This window comes from Scardinius erythrophthalmus, assembly GCF_964197995.2.
Source record: "Scardinius erythrophthalmus genome assembly, chromosome: 20".
Classification (NCBI taxonomy): Eukaryota; Metazoa; Chordata; class Actinopteri; order Cypriniformes; family Leuciscidae; genus Scardinius; species Scardinius erythrophthalmus.
In genome coordinates this window covers 33,806,254-33,827,485 of record NC_138240.1, presented here as the reverse complement: position 1 = coordinate 33,827,485, position 21,232 = coordinate 33,806,254, and the positions used below count along the sequence as shown (strand labels likewise).

Sequence of the window (21,232 nt, the reverse complement as noted above, 5' to 3'; positions counted from 1 at the left end):
TAAGATTTTTTTGTTCAAAGTAGTAGCATAGCACATCCAAAAAACATTATGCGCTCAAATAAAGCACTTCACTACAAAGTAAAGGGAAGTTGTTTGCCTGACGAAGATTTAATAAAGTGATTTTTGGAAGCAGAGTGGCAGTAGTTCGTTTTTTTTTTGTCATTAGCTCACATCTTTTGTACATATCTCAGGTCAAACATATAATAACATTTCATGTAGAACATAATAGGTTTACAATTTAAACATTCTCTGAGAAAATTCGGTTACACTATTTCACTTTTGTTAGCAAATATTAAGCAGACAGTCTACTAATACACTAATGACAGTTAGTTGACATGTAGTTGCAAAGTTACTTATAGTTAGTAGAATGTCTAAAGTGGACTATCAAAATAAAGTGTTACCGAAAATCTTGTGTTTGTGTCTACTCTGAAGTGTGCAGTTCATGTTGGCCATCAGAAACGAGGTCTAACCAGCACATGCACAGATTAGATTGTAATCCATTTGTCAGGGGTTTTTCAGAAACCAGTTGTATTTCACCAATGTTAGGAATATAAAATGTGTCACTGTATTTGTTATATGATGCATTTGCTTTATCATAGGGTTTCACAATTTATCACTGTAACAATTACACAGCATCAAATAAATGATTTTATTATGAGGTACTTCTAGTATCTGATTGATGCATTTATTTGGCATCAAGATAGTATGTCAAAGATGTTTGAGGGGGAAAAAGCAACTGTTGCATGATGTATGTCATTCAAACCTGACTGTTATGTGCTGGAAATACATGATACTCCCAATGAGATTGTTGTGAGAGAGAGGAGAAATCAGCCAACAGGACGCTGAAAGGGTTTTTATGTGTAAGTGAAGTGAGCGCATGAGAGGAGTGTGCAAGACAGACAGAGAGCATAAAAATTCAAGGTGTAAAAAACCCGTAAACCTCATTTAAGTGAGGCTCTAAAAGAGCTCCTCTGGGTAACTTTAAAAAGAGAAGCATGTGCTAATGCAGTGGAGGCCGTTAAAAGCCCACCGTATGCTCCTGCGTCTGTCAATCAATCAATTTCACATCAACGATAGAAAATATCCCCCGTCCCCATCTCAGCTGCTTTAAACATCGTCACATTTATTAATCCGGCCCTGAGTGAAACTTTTAAAGCCATCCAAACTACTACAGTATCCTTTGCTCTTTATTGTCAATTCATGAACATTGCAAGCTGGTAATAATGCAGTTAAAACGTGAAATGCATTTCCAAAATATTAGAAGAAATACAATTAGTCTTAGTAATTGCGGCAATCCCAATACCCATTTTCAAAATAAAGTTTTGAACCGTGAAGGTAGGGTGAATGTATATTTATATCATTTTTAGTCATATATAAGGGATATTTGGTGCAAAAAAATAAAATATTCCACAAATCATTTATTAAAAATAAGAAAATCACAGATTTTCAGAAAAATTTAAAGTCGACGGTTTAGAGAGGCAATGAGTCTGATATACTGAAGATAGAAAATAAATAAAACAAAAAGCAAACAGTAAGAAGCAGTGTGTTTTATATCAGTGCATGGAAGGAATTCTGAACAGAACAGAATCGCTTTTTACATTGCAAAAGACACCAGAGGAACACTTGAGTAACAGTTAAACCACCCATAACCCCAACCTGACTTTTACAGTTTCTATGGATTTCTCTTTGGAGTGACTCATTCAGCATTCATTAGGGAAGAAGTCGGCAACCTTTCTGACATGAAGGGCAGTTTTAAATTTTATTAGAAACCACTATGACAGATTTCCTTCTCCATTTGTATATACACAACCATTCATAAAGTTTAGAAGTATCTTCTGTTCACCGAGGGCAATATTGAGAAATAACATTTTAATTCAAAATAACTGTTTTCTACATTTTAAACTGCAATTTATTCCTGTGATCACAGCTGAATTTTCAGCATTATTAGTCCAGTCTTCAGTGTCACATGATCCTTCAGAAATCACTCTAATATGATGATTTGGGCTTGAGCTTGTTGCTCATAATGTTGCCCTTGTGGCTTTTAACTCTTTCCCCGCCACTGACGGAACTTTCTGCGTTTTCGCTGTTATACGGTAGGGGGCGCTATTACGCATCTTCTGAACGAGTACTGAATCTCCAGATCAAAACACAGGCGAAGAAGCAGCAGAAATATATGCATATGTAAAATAATGCAACATTAAACGGCATATAAATCAAAACTGCCTAATGTTACTGAATGAAATGTCGACCCAGGACGACTGTGAAGCTTCAGGGGTGTTGATGAACTTGATCTACTCCATCTGTGTTTTGATCATTGTTCTGAATCTGATCTGGTTGTAGTCTTTGACAAAAATGTTATTTTCTCAGCTTTTTGTTCAGATTGTTGCTTTTTTATGAAACTTACCCACATTTAAGTGTTTTTTGGGTTTGTTTAAAAGCAAAGGGTCTGTTATTTCTTTGTTTATATATTGCATGTTCAGATATTCATACTACAAAATATTCTGGGGGCCATTCAAATGTTGTGAAAATGGTCTAAAACGCTGGTGGTGGCTGGCAACTTTTTTTTAAAACGCTGGTGGTGAAAGAGTATATGTTTTGTGAAATAGAGATGGCCTCTGACCATCCTAACATAAACAACAAGTTAAATTTACAATCATATAATATTCCTCACATTCCTAGCTGTTTCCATCCAAAGTTGCGAATTTAACTCGTGCACAGAATTGGAATATTGCATAAAACATCTGTGAATAAAGCAGCGCTAAATATCACGAAGTAGAAGCCACTGTATATAATAATTTTCGTATATAATAAATGACTGCAGCAGATGAAATGCAATAAACGTGTTATCTATATTGCTTTCGGAGGAAGATGCTGCTGTTTGGGAACACAATTCTGGAAGATAATTATACCGAACCACTTTGACGACAGGCATTTCAGAACAACCAAAACAGTATGTAACAATGTTTTCTTCTCGGATACAATTTTTTCCAGACTCATCTTGGAATTTCCATCCAGCAGTTTTTAATGCGATATCCCAAAATGCAGATGAAAATAGAGGGATGGAAACATAGCCAATGTTTACTCCTTCAGTGGTAGTTTGCGTGCGTAAGGTTGCCGACCCTTGCACTAGAACATTCATTTCCTTTAATCTTAATCTTATTGCACTTCATTCAAATCTATTAATAAAAAAGGCATTGGACTACACATGAGTAAAATAAAGGCACCATCATTATAAACCAAATCAAATCATCTGTATTTGTAAAGTGCACGTACATTGTTAGCATCCCCAACAGTTTTCCATAGTTCAGGACATAAAACAGAAAGAAAAACAACCTAAAAGAGTCAGTAAAATGAACCCACAAACAGGAAAGACTTGGATTCGGAGATGATCTAACCCAGAAACTCTTGAGTTACTGGACAGGCAGCAAACACTGACTTCACCAATTCCACATTGATGGGTTACACACACTGTTCAATCTAAAAAAATCTGATTATAACACCCCAAAAACTTGACTTGGTTTTGTACAACTCGTCAATTTAATAAAGCACACAATTCCCTCACTTTGCAACTTCGCAGCCTACCTGAGCAGCGCTAATACCATCAGTCCTCGCTCGAGTTGTCCGAGTCGTCCCAGTCTACCTCTTCCCATGATGCTTTAGCCCTTTGCTCCCAGCTGCGCGCCTGGGCCATGGCTGCTTGTGGCAAAAGCAAGACACACGCTGAAATCCCGGATACACGGTCCTCGAGGGCTGTCCCGCTCTCCCATCGGTCCTCGTCTGCGTTATAAATGTGAACGTACTTCATCCGACTGCCTTTATCATGTGACCTTCCGCCCATGATGTAGATGCTCCCATCGAGGACGGCCATCCCTGGCTCTCCGTGACCAGCCGGCAGCGGGCTCACCACAGACCACACGTCTGCTGTTGGGTTGTAGCACGCCACCTACACACACAGACCAGAACTGTCAAGAGCCCCTTTCACACATATAGTCTTTACTGGTCAATCACCGCTAAGAGATCATGGGCCCTATCTTTCACCCAGCGCAATTGACAATCAACGCACATACACTTTGCTTCTCTCATCTACACACAGATGCAGCAGTTCTCATTTTTAGAAAACCATACATAATTACAAGGAAAATTAACACACGAGGGAAATCATTGTTGTGTCCAAGAAGATGTGAAAAAATAGTCATAAATCTAGCTTACACATTTACCCAAATTATCATACGCCTGTTTAACCGAAGCTAATTTGTGTGTGTTTCTCCATCCCCAATGTCACTTCTCTGTGTTTTACGGCCCTGACGAGAACGTTGGTCTCCTCGGCTGTGAACCGCTCCTGGCAAATCCGCCGTTATAATAGCAATCCGCCATGGAATAAGCGTGCATGTTCTTAATGGGAATGTGAGATGACGCTCTGATTGGTTTATTTCACGTTACGCCCAAACCACACCTATGAATAATGAAGCGACTTCAGACCGACCCATTTTAGACAAGAAAGTTACTTGCGTTTCAGATCGTTAAAATAGGGCCCCATGTGTCACAAACAGGACCTTTTCAAAAATACCCGAAAACTGGTTCTGGCAATTTACCAGTAATATTATCAGTAAATTACCAGTAATGTGCTCTGTGTGAACGCGGAATGAAGATTACCGTAGCTAAGATTACGTAGGAAGTCAGAACACGCTGACATAGGAAGTCTGCTTTGGGCCAATCAAAGTTCTTATGGAGATGACGTTATTACTCTAGGACACAGAGGCGTTCCCAGGCCAGCCGGGAGACATAATCCCTCCAGCGTGTCCTAGGTCTTCCCCAGGGTGTCCTCGCCGTTGTGGTTTTGCAGTTGGATACTATAATGCGTGTCTCGTTTTTTTAAGAGCAAAATCCATTGCTTGTTCAAAACAAATGATTCGGAGCATGTATCAAACTGCAAAAGTCACATGATTTCAGTTAACGAGGCTTCATTGTCATAACTGTTCGGAAATTTCAATGGTTCACCACTAGAGGGCGATGATCTCTGTGAACCCATGAACCAGAGTCTATACGGTTTTTCACATTTGGATAATAAAAAGGAAGAGTTTTAGTTAATATTCTCTTTATAGCTTGATTAAACAAGCTCAGTCATAAATAATGACTTTATTCAACAATTTCTTCTCTTCCCTGTCATTCTTCTACACTGTTTACATTGTAGGCACAGTATTCTGGTCGCTTCATAAACTTAAGGTTGAACCACTAGTCACATGGACTATTTTAACAATGTCTTTACTACCTTTCTGGGCCTTGAAAGCGGTCTTTGCGTTGCAGTCTATATAGAGGGTCAGAGAGCTCTCGGATTTCATAAAAAATATCTTCATTTGTGTTCCGAAGATGAACGAAGGTCTTGCGGGTTTGGAACGACATGAGGGTGAGAAATTAATGACAGAATTTTCATGTTTAGGTGAACTTTCCCTTTAAGGGGTTAGAATAAAAATGTCCACCTACCAGGGTTACAGGTGCTTGATAAAGGAGTTTGATAAACTCACGACTCACGAGACCATCTAACTGCGTGAGGTCCATTACGTTAATGACGTAATTTAGCGTGATTTAGTATTTTAACGTATTTAGGATTTTGAATTAATCGCATGCATTAACAGGTTAACGTTGACAGCCCTAACATATATATATTTCAATGAAGGTCAATGAAGTGGTGTAAGGTCAAAGAATGTCTAAGGTTAAAAATCTACAAGTACTAAATGTACTCTTTGTATTCTTTATTTCATTTGTTTTAGAAAATTAAGAAAAGTTTCTATTGAATGACTTCAATGTCATATGGTGTAGCATGTAAAATTAATAATATATTATCCAAAAACGGTGAATACATGTAAGTGTACAAATCTTAATGTTATGTTTTTGAGTCGCACAACATTATATTTTTAAACCTGATCTAACCTTTGCTTTAATTGTCATAAATAGTCAAATAATTTTTCATTTTAAAAGACTTATTTACCTTGACACACACTGACTATTGGAACAGCAATCACATCAAGAGGAAAGTCTATGATGCCTTATAACGGTTGGGGAGCTCACTAGGTTTTGGAATCTTGCTTTCCTTTACATCAATTTACATCAAACTGTAACTGCTGCCAAATCATGTAGTCATTGTAAACTGTGCGGAAGCAGGGCAGGTGTTTCAGAAGTTCAGTACCTTGAGGACGTCTCGTCTGTAACCGCAGCCGTCGTTGCTGCCTCCGATGACGTAAGCGCGGCCCTTGAGAGCTGCCATGCCGTGCCACGCGCGCTCCACCGGGCCCTCGGCACACACACTCCAGTGATTCCCGCTGGGATCGTAACAGTACGTCTCCTTTAGATAAGCCATTCCCCGACGACCACACGCTATGTAGATCTTCCCATCAATCACTGCCCCGGTGTGGGCATAAACCTGCAGGCAGAGGCGCTGACAGTGTAAACATACGTCATCCACATTAAGCTGAAAGTTCACAAACTCATCTCACATTCTTGTGGTAGTTGCAGTTTGTCGTGTACTACGTTTAGCAGCTTACACTCCCAGCTAAGTTATTTGGAATAATTGTGTTTCATATGATCATCAAGTCTCAAGAATACAGTAAAACAGTAATATTGTGAAATATTAATACAACTGTTTTCTATTTGGATATATTTTCAAATGTAATTTATTCCTGTGACGACTAAGCTGAATTTCTAGCAGGCATTATGCCAGTCTGCAGTGTCACATGATCCTTAAAGTGTCCCTATTATGCTTTTTTTGGATTTGATCTTTCATGCAGTGTGTATTATAGCTGTTTGTGAATGTAAAAGGTCTGCAGAGTTTTAAAGATCAAAGTGCAGGATGAATGGGGTTATCATCTCCAAAAAGAAAGAAGCGATTCTGAACTGAAATGAGTCGTGAGTAATTCCAGTCCTACTTTCTGCATGAACTTACGTAGGTTTGTAACACATTTGCATAATGCCAGGCATTTGAAGTATCTGATTTGCATTTGTAAATGCCATGAATCAGCTGACTGCCAGCCTTGATCATGTGACCTGCCTGAACTAATGCACTGCTCAATAATATGAGAGACTGTAATAGTAATATTTATAATGTTAGCACATCTACAGATAACCAACATAGTTCACAATCAGCAACAATGGATGTAATTTTCGATTTAAAAGTCTTTAAACCGTTCACCTCTCGTTTCAGCGGCGCCACATATTCCCAGGTGTTGGTTTGTGGGTTGTAGCGCTCCACACAGTCCAGTTCAGTGGTGTAGTCTCGTCCTCCGATGGCGTAGATATATTTATCAACCACACAGACGCAATGATCTGCATGCGGTTGCCGTAAAGGCTCGATGGTACACCAGCTGTTGTGGCGGGGATCGTACCTTGATGGGAAGACAATGGAATGAATCAAATACTGTTATTGCACGGCTCTGTGGAATACTTGATTCTGATTGGTCAATCACGTCATTGAGCGCTGTGTTATTCCCAGATAACAACCGCTGACAAAACACAGGCTCATCCGGGTCACTGAGGTCAGCGGCGCTATACGCTCGCTAGGAACAGATTTTGGTGAGCTAATAAAATATAAAAAAAATTTTGTGTATAGTTATTTAATTATGCCATCCAATATCGTGGACGCGCTCTCTTGTGTCATACAAACGCAGATGATGCCATTTTGTGACTACTGTTTTGTACACTGTTGGATTATAAGATACAAACAGGTACGATTTTAAAACAATCTGAAATCAATATATCTTATCCCCATAATTATTTATGTGGTGAAATGCTGTGTAATAAGTGGTATGACTGTATACCAGATCTATTAAATGTCCGCCTAGTTTGACCGGAAGCTTTGCATTTAAAGACCTAATGAAATATTTTAACTCAGATCAATCTTTCAAGTCTAAATTATTATTCACTTATGTGGCAAGTGGCCGTGTAATAAGCAGGATAATGTACATCCACCCGGTTGTTATCTCAGAATAAACCCCTTCAGGTGTGTGTGTGTGTGTGTGTGTGTGTGTGTGTGATCTCAGTATAAACCCCTTCAGGTGTGTCTGTGTGTGTGTGTGTGTGTGTGTGTGTGTGTGTGTGTGTGTGTGTGAGTGTGATCTCAGAATAAACCCCTTCAGGTGTGTGTGTGTGTGTGTGTGTGTGTGTGTGTGTGTGTGTGTGTGTGTGTGTGTGTGTGTGTGAGTGATCTCAGAATAAACCCCTTCAGGTGTGTGTGTGTGTGTGTGTGTGTGTGTGTGTGTGTGTGATCTCAGAATAAACCCCTTCAGGTGTGTGTGTGTGTGTGTGTGTGTGTGTGTGTGTGTGTGTGTGATCTCAGAATAAACCCCTTCAGGTGTGTGTGTGTGTGTGTGTGTGTGTGTGTGTGTGTGTGTGTGTGTGTGATCTCAGTATAAACCCCTTCAGGTGTGTGTGTGTGTGTGTGTGTGTGTGTGTGTGTGTTATCTCAGAATAAACCCCTTCAGGTGTGTGTGTGTGTGTGTGTGTGTGTGTGTGTGTGTGTGTGTGTGTGTGTGTGTGTTATCTCAGAATAAACCCCTTCAGGTGTGTGTGTGTGTGTTATCTCAGAATAAACCCCTTCAGGTGTGTGTGTGTGTGTGTGTGTGTGTGTATGTGTGATCTCAGAATAAACCCCTTCAGGTGTGTGTGTTATCTCAGAATAAACCCCTTCAGGTGTGTGTGTGTGTGTGTGTGTGTGTGTATGTGTGATCTCAGAATAAACCCCTTCAGGTGTGTGTGTGTGTGTGTGTGTGTGTGTGTGTGTGTTATCTCAGAATAAACCCCTTCAGATGTGTGTGTGTGTTTGTGTTATCTCAGAATAAACCCCTTCAGGTGTGTGTGTGTGTTATCTCAGAATAAACCCCTTCAGGTGTGTGTGTGTGTGTGTGTGTGTGTGTGTGTGTGTGTGTGTGTGTGTGTGTGTGTGTGTGTTATCTCAGAATAAACCCCTTCAGGTGTGTAGGTGTGTGTGTGTGTGTGTGTGTGTGTGTGTGTGTTATCTCAGAATAAACCCCTTCAGGTGTGTAGGTGTGTGTGTGTGTGTGTGTGTGTGTGTGTGTGTGTGTGTGTGTGTGTGTGTGTGTGTGTGTGTGTGTGTGTGTGTGTGTGTGTGTGTGTGTAATTTGTTTCATGTTTCATTGTTTCAATTCTTTTTATATATTTTTCTGCCCTGTTTTTTAGCTATGTATTATTGAAAAGATGTTTTTGTTTTCAATCATTTCATTTGAAGCATCACTTCAAATAATGTATTTTTCGGCTGTCTGTGCTCAATTAATACGGGACAAATGGAATAATAATTTGCACTGAGAATCTCTCAGTTTAAAACAAAAGACCTCATTGAAATGCTCTGTCTCGATCTAGCTGACATCCGTCATCCAGTAGTTCATGAACGGACCATTGTTTATAACACAAGCAACAATATCTGTTCAGTCAACATTTTGGCATAACTATGTTCTAGTATATTGTTTTATTTAAAGTGTTGCTGTGAAACGACATGAATTAAATAAATCTATCTATAATTCAAAAGAACTGTAAATCTAATTGCATTTTATCAATTTTTAAAAGTATTATCTATTTAATTAATTATTCATTTTTACTGCCTGTATTATCATTCAGTTTCTATTACACTGTTAGATTAATAAAAACTACTGCTCCAACCAGGTTACAACTACCAAAGAACTGAAATCTGCATGTGAATGATTAAAATATCCACAACATTTTAAGAAACATTCAGTTAAGGGATTATTATTAAAATAGTAAATCTTTGAATATGATACTAAAGGGCATTCTGTGAGATACAATAAAATAAATGCAAAAAAATGCAAACCAACAAGTGTTGGAGAAAGTTACTTTTAAAAGAAATGTCACACAATTTTGCCTTACTGCCTAAAAAGTAACTAATTGCATTACTTTTTTATGAAAAGTGATGTGTTACGTTACTTTTGCATTACTTTTTCTCACCTGGGCTGGGCTAGCTTGTTTGGCTTTTAATAACAAAAAAAGTTCTACTTTTGGCAACTGTAAAGGACCTTTCACACCAAAAGTGAAATGAATAAGCCTCAGGCTGAAGGAGATGTAAGTTCACTCCTGTACAGTAGAGGGCGCCGCTCAAACAAACCAAGTGAGATGAGTAAATGCCTGCTCACATGTAGTCTAGAACTACAATACCTATCATGTTCACACAGCGCGCACACACAATGCCTCTGCACTTACTCACGATTTCTCTCAACACGAGGACAGGATGTGAGGATTGTGTTATGTTTCATCATGTTGTTGTCCATGTTCCTGTATTAACAAGTTCTCCTTGTTTGTTACCTTGGTTTCTAATTAATCCCTCCTGTTTCTTGTTTAGTCTCTGTGTATACAGTTGTGGTCAGAATTATTGGCCCCCTTGGTAAATATGATCAAAGATGCCTGTAAAAATAAATCTGCATTGTTTATCCTTTTGATCTTTCATTAAAAAAATGCGCAAAAATCGAACCTTTCATTGAAGGAAAAGAATTGAAAGTGGGGGGGAAATCGCATTATGAAATACTCCAAAAACACGTTGGCAACAATTATTGGCCAATTTTTTATGAGTAAAATATTCCCATTCATATTTACATTTTTTAACCAGAAATTGTCTAGCTATGACTTCTTGTTTCACAGGAGTTTAAATATGAGGAAACACAAATGTCAAATTCCCTTAATCATCCATCACAATGAGTAAAACTAAAGAATATAGTTCTGATGCGCAGCAAAAGCAAATTTTTCAATTGGCCCAAGTGAAATTCTGTAAATTATAAAATTAAATTTAAATTTAAGATGTTACGGATCTGCCAGGAAGAGGACGTGTGTCTGTTTCGTCTTAATGCACGGCGAGGAGGAGAGTTTGAGTGGACAAAGACTCTCCAAGGATCACAGATGGAGAATGTAGAGATTAGTTGAGTCTTGGGGTCAGAAAGACTAAAAAAAAAAAAAAAAACCCCTACATCCCCACATGTTGTTTGGGAGGGTTTCAAGAAAAATCCTCCTCGCTCATCCAAGAACAAACTCCAGCATATTCAGTTGTCAGACACGACTGGATCTTCAAAAGGACTGGATTCTATGGTCAGATGAAACAAACAAAAATAGCACCAGATGGGTTTGGTGCAAACAGTGCTAAAAAGTACCCCATGCCCACGGTTAAATATATCGCTGGATCTTTAATGTTATGGGCCTATTATTTTGCTGGAGGTCCAGGACATCTTGTTCAGATACATGGCATCATGGATTCTATCAGATACAAACAGATCAAAATCAAAACCTGACTGCCTCTGCTAGAAGTCTTATAATGGGCCGTGGTTGGATCTTCCATCAGGACAACGATCCAAAACGAACATCAAAATTAACACGAAAATGTGTCACTGAGCACAAAAAATGAAGTTTCTGTCATGACCGTCCCAGTTCCCTGACCTGAACCCTGTAGAAAATGAGTGGGCTGAACTGAAGAGGAGAAGCCCTAACATTGATCTGGGAATCTGAAGGATCTGGAGAGAATGGAGGAATGATCTCTGATCTCCAAACTCATCAGGTATTATAGGAGAAGACTGAGCTGTCATCTTGGCAAAAGGAGATTGCAAAAAGTATTTAATAAAAGGGTACCAATAATAATAGCCAACGTATTTTGGAGAAAAACATTTATTTAATAATGTGATTTCCCCCCACATTTTTAATTCTTTTGCTTCAATAAAAATGTTAGATTTTTGCGAATTTTTTAAATGAAAGATCAAAAGGATAAACAATGCAGAATTATTTTTACAGCCATCTTTGATCATATTTACCAGGGGTGCTAATAATTTTGACCACCACTGTAAGTACTCCCTGTTTTGCCCATTCTCAGTGATTATTATTAGAAGTATCTCTTTGGACTTCATGCGTCATACATGTTATTAATACCACGATGTACGTGACACAGGAGAGCTGTCAGTCAAAAAATGGGAAAACAAACTAACTTTGGTTACTTATTTGAAAAAATAACTCAGATGTTTTGTTGTAAATTTAAAAGTAATGGTGCTACTTTACTACTTTACTTAAATGTAATCTGATTATGCTTTACTTGTAATCAGTGTTGGGTGTAATGCTTTATTTTTTTATGTTTAAATTTAAAATTTTCATTGAATATTTATTTTATTTCAGCTTTATTTAAATTAACAAACACAGTTTTATAGTTTTGTTTAACAATATTAACAACACCAATCAGGAGCTCTGCATAACACTGTGAAGAACCTTGAGAAAGCAAAATTGAATTTTGTCCAAATGTAATGAGGAAACATTTTGTGGCAAGATGAGACAATAAGTACTATACCAGTTCTGTCAGCAGTTTTCTAAAACCACAATCAAAGGCACTTCCTTAAAGAAAATCTCTTCTTGTTCTCTGTTTTACTTCCTTCTATTACTTATGCACTTTCCTTTTGGAACTGGTCACTGCAATATTTTTGGGTCTGGTATGAGAAATTGCTCGTGCATTTGTAAGTTGCTTTGATAAAGTGCCTATATAGTTTCATTTATCATATGCAAACCAGAAAGTTTCTACAATGTTTCTAACCTTTAGCCCATCATGTGCAAGCAGAAATAACTGATGATGTGCATGTTTATAATGGTCGGTTTCTTTATGCTAAGTTCACTGGTTTCTTAAGTTATTTGACTTCATTTGAGACTCTTGGAACTGATTTCAAACCATGAGTGGTCTTCCAATTATACTGATCTGAGATTTGCATATACAAGTCCAATAATCCAATCCACACTTATTGGATTATATTGGCCTCTGACTTGAATATAATACAAATCCAATAATCCCAAACACAAGACCATATGGGAGTAACTACAGCTCAAAGTGAATGACCTGCAATGTACAAGTCAAACACCTGATCTCTGAATAACGTCAAGCCAATCTGACTGTAAAGGCTGTGACACACCAAACCAACAACAAGGAACTAGCGGTGACGAAAGCGGACTGTGTTGTCCCCTTGCTAAGTGTGTGTCTGGGTGAAAAAGCTGCGTTTGAACACTGCAAACAGCCAAAGGCCAACTAGCATGTGCGTTCTGCACCCGTGTGTAAGGAAATAACTGTCTATCAGCTATTTAATCGTCTATATTAGTCATTCAAAAAGTGAAACCAAAACTAGGACTGCCTATATAAACTGTTAACAAAGCAGCACTTTGAATATGAATAATTTTGACCACTCTCTTAATTCCAGATGGCTCATGTCGTTATGAAAATATTCACATATTGGAAATTCACTGGTAAGATGACATAAAATTAGAACAGCCTTCTTTGCTAAACTGAACAGCCAATCAGTGCCGACGGTCCGATGGACGCAGATTCAACATGCTCAATCGGCCATAAAGACCCAGATCGGGTCTGACGGTGTGGAACAAACAGCTAAAACTACGCTGACAGATGTGCAACGACGGCTAGACATCGGCTTGGTGTGTCAGGGCCCATTCGGACGGGATTAGTTTTACAAGGATAGATGTAGTCATTTATTTTTACCACAGGATGTCTGTAATAATAATGGCCAATTCGCACGGGAGAAGAAATAAGAAAAATTGGTGCCTTCTAGACTGAGAAAAGCCAGAAAATGTATTTTTGGCTCATGTGGATGAAAGACAACAACTCCCAGAATGCACTTGCTTCGCTGCCCTACGAGGACACTCCCAAGCCACGCCTACCGGTTACAGAGGGCAGTATCGGGAGAAATGATACAACTAGGCTACTAGTCGACTCGAAACTGAGAAGACGGTGTTTTGTCGTGAGATCCCCCTATGGGCGGGTTGAAGACATGCGGGACGAGCTCCTCCTACTGGCTGGAGTCTCTCACCTCTGGACAGAAAAGCCTCTGATGATGTTAAATGATGATTTTTGTTCATCTGAGGTTTTTTCCCAGACACACAATACAGAAATCTCTCGTCTCAGGGGGACATGAGGGAGGGAAGCACGGTCATTCGAAAATACTACTGGGTTTCTACTGATGCAAAGCTGAATGCTAATCGGTGAAGTATCCCTTTAATTAACTTCAGATTGGATTATGTTTGTAATAGGCACTTACCTAATGCTAAAAGAAGCTTTATGCCTCTAACAAGTGCTGTCGATCTTCTTTCTGACCTGAATGGTATGTGGGAAACACTTGAGTTTTGCCACAGACTCGTCCCAGCGTCTAGAACGCAACTGAATGCTTTTTCAAGCGTCTCCATACTTGAAAAACCATGGAAAACTACTTTAAAACAGGAAATGGTGGAATATTTACGTACATATTTACAGCGGGTGTATTTGTGTTAGATTAGTGTTATCTTAGTGAGGTCATTTTTCCAGACCTTTTTCCAGAAGGTAAAAGTCTCCGTAATCTTTACTGACATTGTCCGTAATGATCACTGAGATGCACATTCGGACGGGACTAAAATCACAGAGAAGCTCTGGTAATTATTACTTTACCACACCTCTCCATGTAAAACCAATCCCATCCGAAAAGGCCTTAAGAATGGATCAAAGTCACAACCAGACAGACTACAATCAGAGGGAATTCATTCATGCCCCAACAAAGATGTCATTGCTGGAAAAGGTGGCTCTGGTCAAGTCAAGTCACCTTCATTTATATAGCGCTTTTAACAATATAGATTGTTTCAAAGCAGCTTTACAGTGATAATAGGAAATTAAAGTAACAGATATTGTTTTGGCTTTACAGCAGCTCTAGAGTAAAGATATTGTCCAGCTAAAGTTAGTTTTGATTGATTCACTTCCGTCGCAAAGATCATTAGTTATTGACTTAGGGGCCGCTAACACGACACCGTTCTAACAGAGAAGTACAGTGAGTCCTTTGTACTCTACAAATAATTAAAATATGAGGATTGAATACTTATGTTGACAGCATAATCCTGACTGTTTTAACAACACTAAATACAAGCACTGTTCTGCATTTCACCATCTAAAAAACAGAAAATCAACCGTAATGCAGCGCCACTTACCGCCAGCATCGAGATTCAGCGCGGAAGCCGCTGGTGTTCTTGTCTCCGCCAACCAAGTACACAAAGTTATTGAGCACCGCGATGCCCATGTTGGACATGCGAGGAGCACGTTCTGCACCCAGACTCCGCCACTCGCCCCAGGAGGGGTGGAACACCTGGAACCGCTCTTCATTGTCCACCAGTGCGCTAGACGAATACATGCCACCAAATCCCAGAATGCACTGGGAGCTGCAGCGAGGCTGAGTGAGTGGGGTTTGCATGACCGGCTGCCACAGCTCCTGACTGTGGTAACGTAGAGCGGCAGCCACAGAGTCTCGTAGCGGACACTGTTTTAACCGGCTGTGCAAGCGCTGCAACACATGCTTCTCCATCAGACAGAACCGCACCGCTTCCAACATCCGCAATGGATCCTAAAGGAAGAGTTCATTTGATTTAGATATCGCCAGTGTAAACTTGAGTACAAGTACAGATACCATGTTAAAATCTTACTCTAGTAAAAGTACAGGCCTGAGTATTCATTTTCAGTTTACTTGAGTATAAAAGTACAAAAGCACTTGATTTTTAATGTACTTAAGTGTTAAAAGTAACAAGTACTGATTGATGAAACATATATTTATTCTAGCCAGCTCTAGTCAGACTAGTCTATTATATTATACGTATTGTACGTTTGTCTCTGTAAAGCTGCTTGGAAACAATCTACATTGTTAAAAGCGCTATATAAATGAGGATGACTTGACTTGACTAGTCAGTAGTGAGTAGTCAACAGTAATAAGAAAGATTAGTGCATACAATTGTATCTGAATCTGTGTAAATATGTGCTGCATGATTAATCATGTTTTAATCATGGTAACGATTTTTGCTTCTCTAAATTAATTAAAAATAATCGATGTGATATTTGCACATATTTGGTAAAAAGCCTCCACTATCTTTCCAGCTTGGGGTTGAGAATCTTCCCTCCTGTTACCCTCAAATTTACCAAAAATGTTTTTCCTCTGGGGTCAATTGGTGATTTGCCAGCAATTTAAACTAATATTATTATTTTTTAAACAAAGGTTTATGTTTCTTTGTTGACTACTTAAATAGCCCTTTAAATAAAACACTAGTGGTTCTTGCAATCCTACAGGTATGGTTATGTTAGGTTAGGGCCCTAAAGCAGAGGGACGTTTTTGTTGTTGTTGTTGTTGTTGTTGTTGTTGTGAAGATTATAAAATAGCATGTTATAATGACCTCAATATGATACAAAAACCCCAGAAACAAATGTGTGCAATTTTGGACATTTCTTATCCAGCTAAATGAGCCTGGGTTCAAATTGACCCTCTAAAGAGCACTGATGCTACAAAATGTGTACAGGACATTGAAAACATATCATCATGTTCATTTTGTGTTTACCCAGTTGTGCCCATTAAATTAGGAAAAGTCATTAAATATGAAGCAAAAAAATTATGTGATGTATTTAGAGACGTTAAACATTGAACGGGGTTGTGATTAATAATTGTGATTAACAGTTTAACCATTATCATGCAGCCCTACGACAGATAAAATAAAAATACAATGCACAGATGTCACATGGGGAACGCTGTGCAAATATACTAGTTCATTTCCAATATCATTTGAAACTTCTAAGGCAGCAGGAAAGATGCATGGGCATTAATTTGCATTATTTGACCTACAATCACCTAAAAATACAGACAGTGACACAGAAATGCTGACATGTCCACATTTATGCGTTTTAGCTTAAACAGCTCGCTCTTTCACAGCAGATTTAGGCCTACTTCACAAATAACTGACAGTCGTGACCTAAATATGATTTCATTTAAAATAATCAATGCTAAAATTCATTAGTAAATGTTTGCATCATCAGTCACAAGCACATTCAAGCTCAGAGGAAGATATACCTGTTCTTGGCTCATTTTTGACCGGACCATTGAATCATTGTTGACTCAAAAACAGCTGTGGATCAGTCAGATTCGCGAATGAATCGTTCAGTGTTATTTGTGAACCAATTCAGCCGGTTCATTGGAATGAATCAACTCGTTCACGAATCGGACATCGCTCATCTCAGAGGGGGTGGCGATTTCTTCACTTAGAAATAATGAGAAATTATATGTTTTTATGGAATGTAGTTGAGTAAAAAGTACGATATTATGCTTTGTAGTGAAGTAAAAGTTTTCCAAAATAAAAATACTCTGATAAAGTACAGATACTTGTACTTTATGTACTTAGAAATACTTTGTTACCAGGGCTTGACATACACTTTTTTGCTCAGCATCCGCTGTGACTAGTGGTTTTCCAAAGTTACTAGCCACTCAGCATTTTCACTGGCCACAATTTTGACATCGACACCATCGGGGAAAACTGCCATATAGATATTTTTAATATTATCTTATAATTTGGCAGCAGGAATATTAGGCTGCTGTCACTTTAAGACTTGACGCACGGATCCAATATACTGTTACACATGCGTTTTCTTTCTCAACTGTTTACAATCTATTCTGCAGAAAATGAGTATTGGAAGCGTTTCAGATATTTCAGTATTGATATTTATTGAAAAATCTATATTTTTGACAACACTACATTGCACTTAGTTTATTATTTCAGATGCCTTTTTAAAAGACTACAATTGAAAAATGTATATATTATATATAAAATGAATTCAACCCACCAAAGGGTCTAGCAGGAGTGACTGTGTTACACGCCACTGCTGAAATACACACACATTTTGCGGGTGTTAATGTGAAGCCTTGATTGTTAGCGTCCACTACTGGATATCACTAGCCCATCTGTTTCTCACCTGTAAGCACACCTCATCCTTCTCCACCTGCTCAGGGGTGTAATGGTAGTGCAGGGCTGCTTCAAACACCTCGTTCTCTGAGCTCACTTCCAGCTCGTTGCTGGAAAGGACGCTCAAGATCTTTTCCGCAGGAAGCTTCCGATACACGGGCGTACGCGAGAAAGTCTGGATGTTCTTGAGCAGATATGAGCGGATTTTCTCCCCAAGCTGGTTCAGCCCGTATATGTCGGCGAGCTTTTCCACCTCCAGGATGTTGTCATCATCCAGCCAGGAGAACAAGAAGTCGCAGCAGAAGCCGATCACATCTTGCACCTGCAGAAGAGTGGCGGCACACAGCACTTCTTGAACCGAGTCCAGGTCCAGTTCCAGCTCTGAGGTGTAGATGAAGTCCAGCAGTTTCATCATCGCTGTGTATGTGACTCCATGGACCGGGATCTCAGTTTGCTGCATCTCCCGCAAACCGCCAGCAAACATGCCCCTAAAAAAACACAGAGAGGAATGAAGCACTGTACAGGGAAACAATAACCATGTAGCTCAATCTTTTGAAAATCACGCATGCTATACGGAGCCATAGCCGTGTGGGCAAGTGCTCCGACATGATGCACTCCGGGCGACCCGAGTTCGAATCCCAGCTCAAGGTCTTTTCCCGGTCCAATTTCCTTCTCTCCTCTCCCATGATTTCCTGTGTGTCCTCCTACTGTCCTATCTAAATAAAGGCGAAAAAGCCCAAAAATATAACTTAAGAAAAGGAAAGAAGGAATGTGCTTGTGTTAGATACACAACTGAGAGTCAGGTCGAACAATAAAGATGATTAAGTTCAGCTAATCAGTTTTATCACAAGAACATGGTAGCTTTACAATATTCTTTAAATATACAAAATAATCATAGGTAATAAACCATTAATAGTACTAACTTAATTTATTAAAAATGCGTTTCATACATTGTACTTAAATACATCTCTTCTATAATAACATCTGAATTCTTTATCATGGATATTTGTATGTGTCATTGACCACATAAATAAATAAATATACATAAATGATGTCACATCACATTGATCGCTGACATGATTAGTAACTTAATTGATGTGCATTCTCAGCATCTATTGAGTAGTTTATGTGAGAGTGGTGTAATATGAAAAAATATATATATATATTCACGATTATTGTATAATTATAAGGCATGTAGTAGTATACACTACCGTTCAAAAGTTTGGGGTCAGTAAGATTTTTTTATGTTTTTAAAAGAAGTCTCTTCTGCTCACCAAGGCTGCATTTATTTGATAAAAAAAAAAACAGTAATATTGTGAAATATTATGACAATTTAAAATGACTTTTCTATTTTAATATATTTTAAACTGTAATTTATTCCTGTGATCAAAGCTGAATTTTCAGCATTATTACTCCAGTCTTCAGTGTCACGTGATTTTTTTTTCACGTAAATTACACTTTACTGTATATTCACATAGAAAAAAGCTGTTTTAAATTGGAATAATATTTCACAATATTACTGTTTTTGTTTGTATTTTTAATCAAATAAATGCAGCCTTGGTGAGCAGAAGATACTTCTTTTACTGACCCCAAACTTTTGAACGGTAGTGTATAATCTCATATTAATTGAAAGACTTGGTATATTTGTTCTTCTAGAAAAGTATGTGTCACACTGCAAAACAGCTGAATATTAAATGAATATTAAATGAATAGGCCTATTAAAAATGGTGAGGTGTTTGGACAATGATACTGAAACAATGCTTCTTCTTTTGGCCTTTCTATTCATCACAGAATCCTGAAAAAATAATATCTCACGGTTTTCGCAAAAAATATGAAGCAGCACAACTGTTTTCAACATTGATAATAATGAGAAATGTTTCATATTAGAATGATTTCTGAAGGATCATGTGACACTGAAGAGTAATGATGCTGAAAATTCAGCTTTGATCACAGGAATAAAGTACTTTTACAGCCTTGGTGAGCATAACCTTAAAAAATTCCGTCATTTTTAAGGGAGTGTCATACAAACCTGAAATAGTCACAGGAGGCCGCGAGGAGAATCCGGTGGGCCTGGATGGGTTTTCCTTCCACCAAGAGCACCACATCGAACAGAATGCCCCCCTGTCGCAGCATCAGGAGCCCGTCTAACAGCCCCTGTGAATGGGCATTACTGCGGTATTTCTGCTTTGCACAGGGTTGAGCGGAGCGAGCCGTGGAGGAGACCAAATCATCAGCCATCTTGACACAAAAATGCAAACACAGTGAACCTGCTCACATGTTTGTGTGCCGTTCCACACTGCTGCTAAATGAAAGAACAGGGAGAGAAATGAGTAAATACACGGAAAACTTGATCCTCATCCTGTGTGTGTCATCCATTGTTATTAATTACTATGGAATAGAAAGTAAAAGTAAGTTTACATAACACCACCATATGAATAGGAAGAAAACATACTCTCATTTACAGGAAACAAAGACCTGTCTGTCTCGCTGCACAACCACAGAGAAACAAGAGACAGGTCAAAAACAATATCTTAATTAAAACGAGAATGCATACTCAAATAAATACAAAGCATCTTAAGGGGAATGTTGGCTTTGTACAAAAAAAAAAAACCTTCAGGTTGACACCCTGTACTTTCACTTTAACACTTTTATTTTTAAAATGTTAACATCATTTAGCTGTGAAGAGTGGCCTGTGTTTATTCATATTCGCTGCAAGTGCCACTAAACCCAACATTACGATAACAAAGATGATGTGGTCAAAGGCTGGATGTGATTTATTCAGCTGACAGCAGTGTGTGGCCGTTATATAAACTTACAGTACAGCAAATGTTGAGTTTGTGTGAGATCTGCAACACTTCAGCTGTCGTTGCACTTACCGGAAATGATCGGATGTTTCAGAGAAGCCTGTTGATGTCGTATGACAGCAAAAACTCGATGATGATGATGATGATTATGATGGGGATGCTTCAGTTTGTTTGTTTTCTGATCGCCCAGCTGAGTTTCCCTGTGATGATGTCACAGCAGCACTTCCGGTACAGAGCAAAACAAATGACATCAGCATTGGCTGTCAAATGAAAAGCACTGGACCCTTTTCACAGACTGTGATCACGTGTTTTAACGCTCATCAGCATCGTAAATACTGCAGTTTATATATATATATATGTGTGTGTGTGTGTGTGTGTGTGTGTGTGTGTGTGTGTGTGATTTCAGTTGTAATAAGTTAAGCAAAAAGGAATCTCTTAAAAGTCTTGTCATGTCACAAATATTCAGTAAATAAAGTTCACAAATAAAGTTCAGTTTCCACACTGTAGTATTTGATCTGTACATAAACACTCTGCTGCTTGATGGTGTAAACTGGTATATTAATTTTTTATCGTAATCATGCATATGTTTATTGTGCTTTTACTTTTACTATGTACTGCACTTTGTTGTTCTTCTGCTTATTTACCAGCTAATGAAATGT

General features: G+C 38.5%; 1 protein-coding gene across 3 annotated transcripts; it reads right to left on the bottom strand.

Annotated features, from left to right (window-relative positions):
- Positions 1-1,336: 1,336 nt before the first annotated feature.
- Positions 1,337-20,835, bottom strand: klhl22 (kelch-like family member 22). Of its 3 annotated transcripts, none has more exons than XM_081349503.1 (7): positions 20,646-20,835; positions 19,799-20,071; positions 17,780-18,257; positions 14,989-15,398; positions 7,184-7,376; positions 6,185-6,418; positions 1,337-3,943 (listed from the first exon to the last, which is right to left on the bottom strand). In XM_081349503.1, exons 2-7 carry the CDS (start codon positions 20,005-20,007, stop codon positions 3,602-3,604), a joined length of 1,866 nt encoding a protein of 621 aa, XP_081205629.1. In that variant the 5' UTR covers positions 20,008-20,071; positions 20,646-20,835; the 3' UTR covers positions 1,337-3,601. The 3 variants fall into 3 exon arrangements, with proteins under 3 accessions (XP_081205629.1, XP_081205630.1, XP_081205631.1); XM_081349504.1 differs by having other exon boundaries at positions 19,799-20,068; positions 20,646-20,805; XM_081349505.1 differs by lacking the exon at positions 20,646-20,835 and adding an exon at positions 18,376-18,485 and having other exon boundaries at positions 19,799-19,936.
- Positions 20,836-21,232: the final 397 nt, after the last annotated feature.